Here is a 235-nt window from a genome sequence, read left to right as displayed (position 1 = left end):
TTCGGTGTTAGCCGGTGGCCAGGTAGACGTTCTGACACCGCACCTCGCAGGCGAAGCCGTCCGTCAGGAGCTTCTTGCTCTTGGGGAGGTCGGCAGGGGCGATCTCCTTCAGAGGAACATAAATATATTCAGGATTTGTCTTGCAAGCCTGAATCGAACGCGTCAAAAGATACGTGTAGTTAATTTTATCAGTCCCGGTGTTTGCGTCGGGGTTCGCGAGGTTTTTCCAGACGGC

At 53.6% G+C, this 235-nt stretch overlaps 1 protein-coding gene across 1 annotated transcript in view; it reads right to left on the bottom strand.

Moving 5' to 3' along the window:
- NKRF (NFKB repressing factor) overlaps positions 1 to 229 on the bottom strand; it is a gene marked incomplete at its 5' end in the record, with an annotated part of 1,551 nt that extends 1,322 nt beyond the window's left edge. The window contains 1 exon segment of the mRNA XM_008938100.1: positions 1 to 229. This exon segment is cut by the window's left edge and continues 1,322 nt beyond it. Coding sequence (XP_008936348.1) covers positions 1 to 229 — 229 coding nt within the window.
- Positions 230 to 235: the final 6 nt, after the last annotated feature.

Source organism: Merops nubicus, unplaced genomic scaffold, assembly GCF_000691845.1.
Source record: "Merops nubicus isolate BGI_N331 unplaced genomic scaffold, ASM69184v1 scaffold46543, whole genome shotgun sequence".
NCBI classification, from domain to species: domain Eukaryota; kingdom Metazoa; phylum Chordata; class Aves; order Coraciiformes; family Meropidae; genus Merops; species Merops nubicus.
This window is presented reverse-complemented; position numbering and strand designations above follow the sequence as displayed.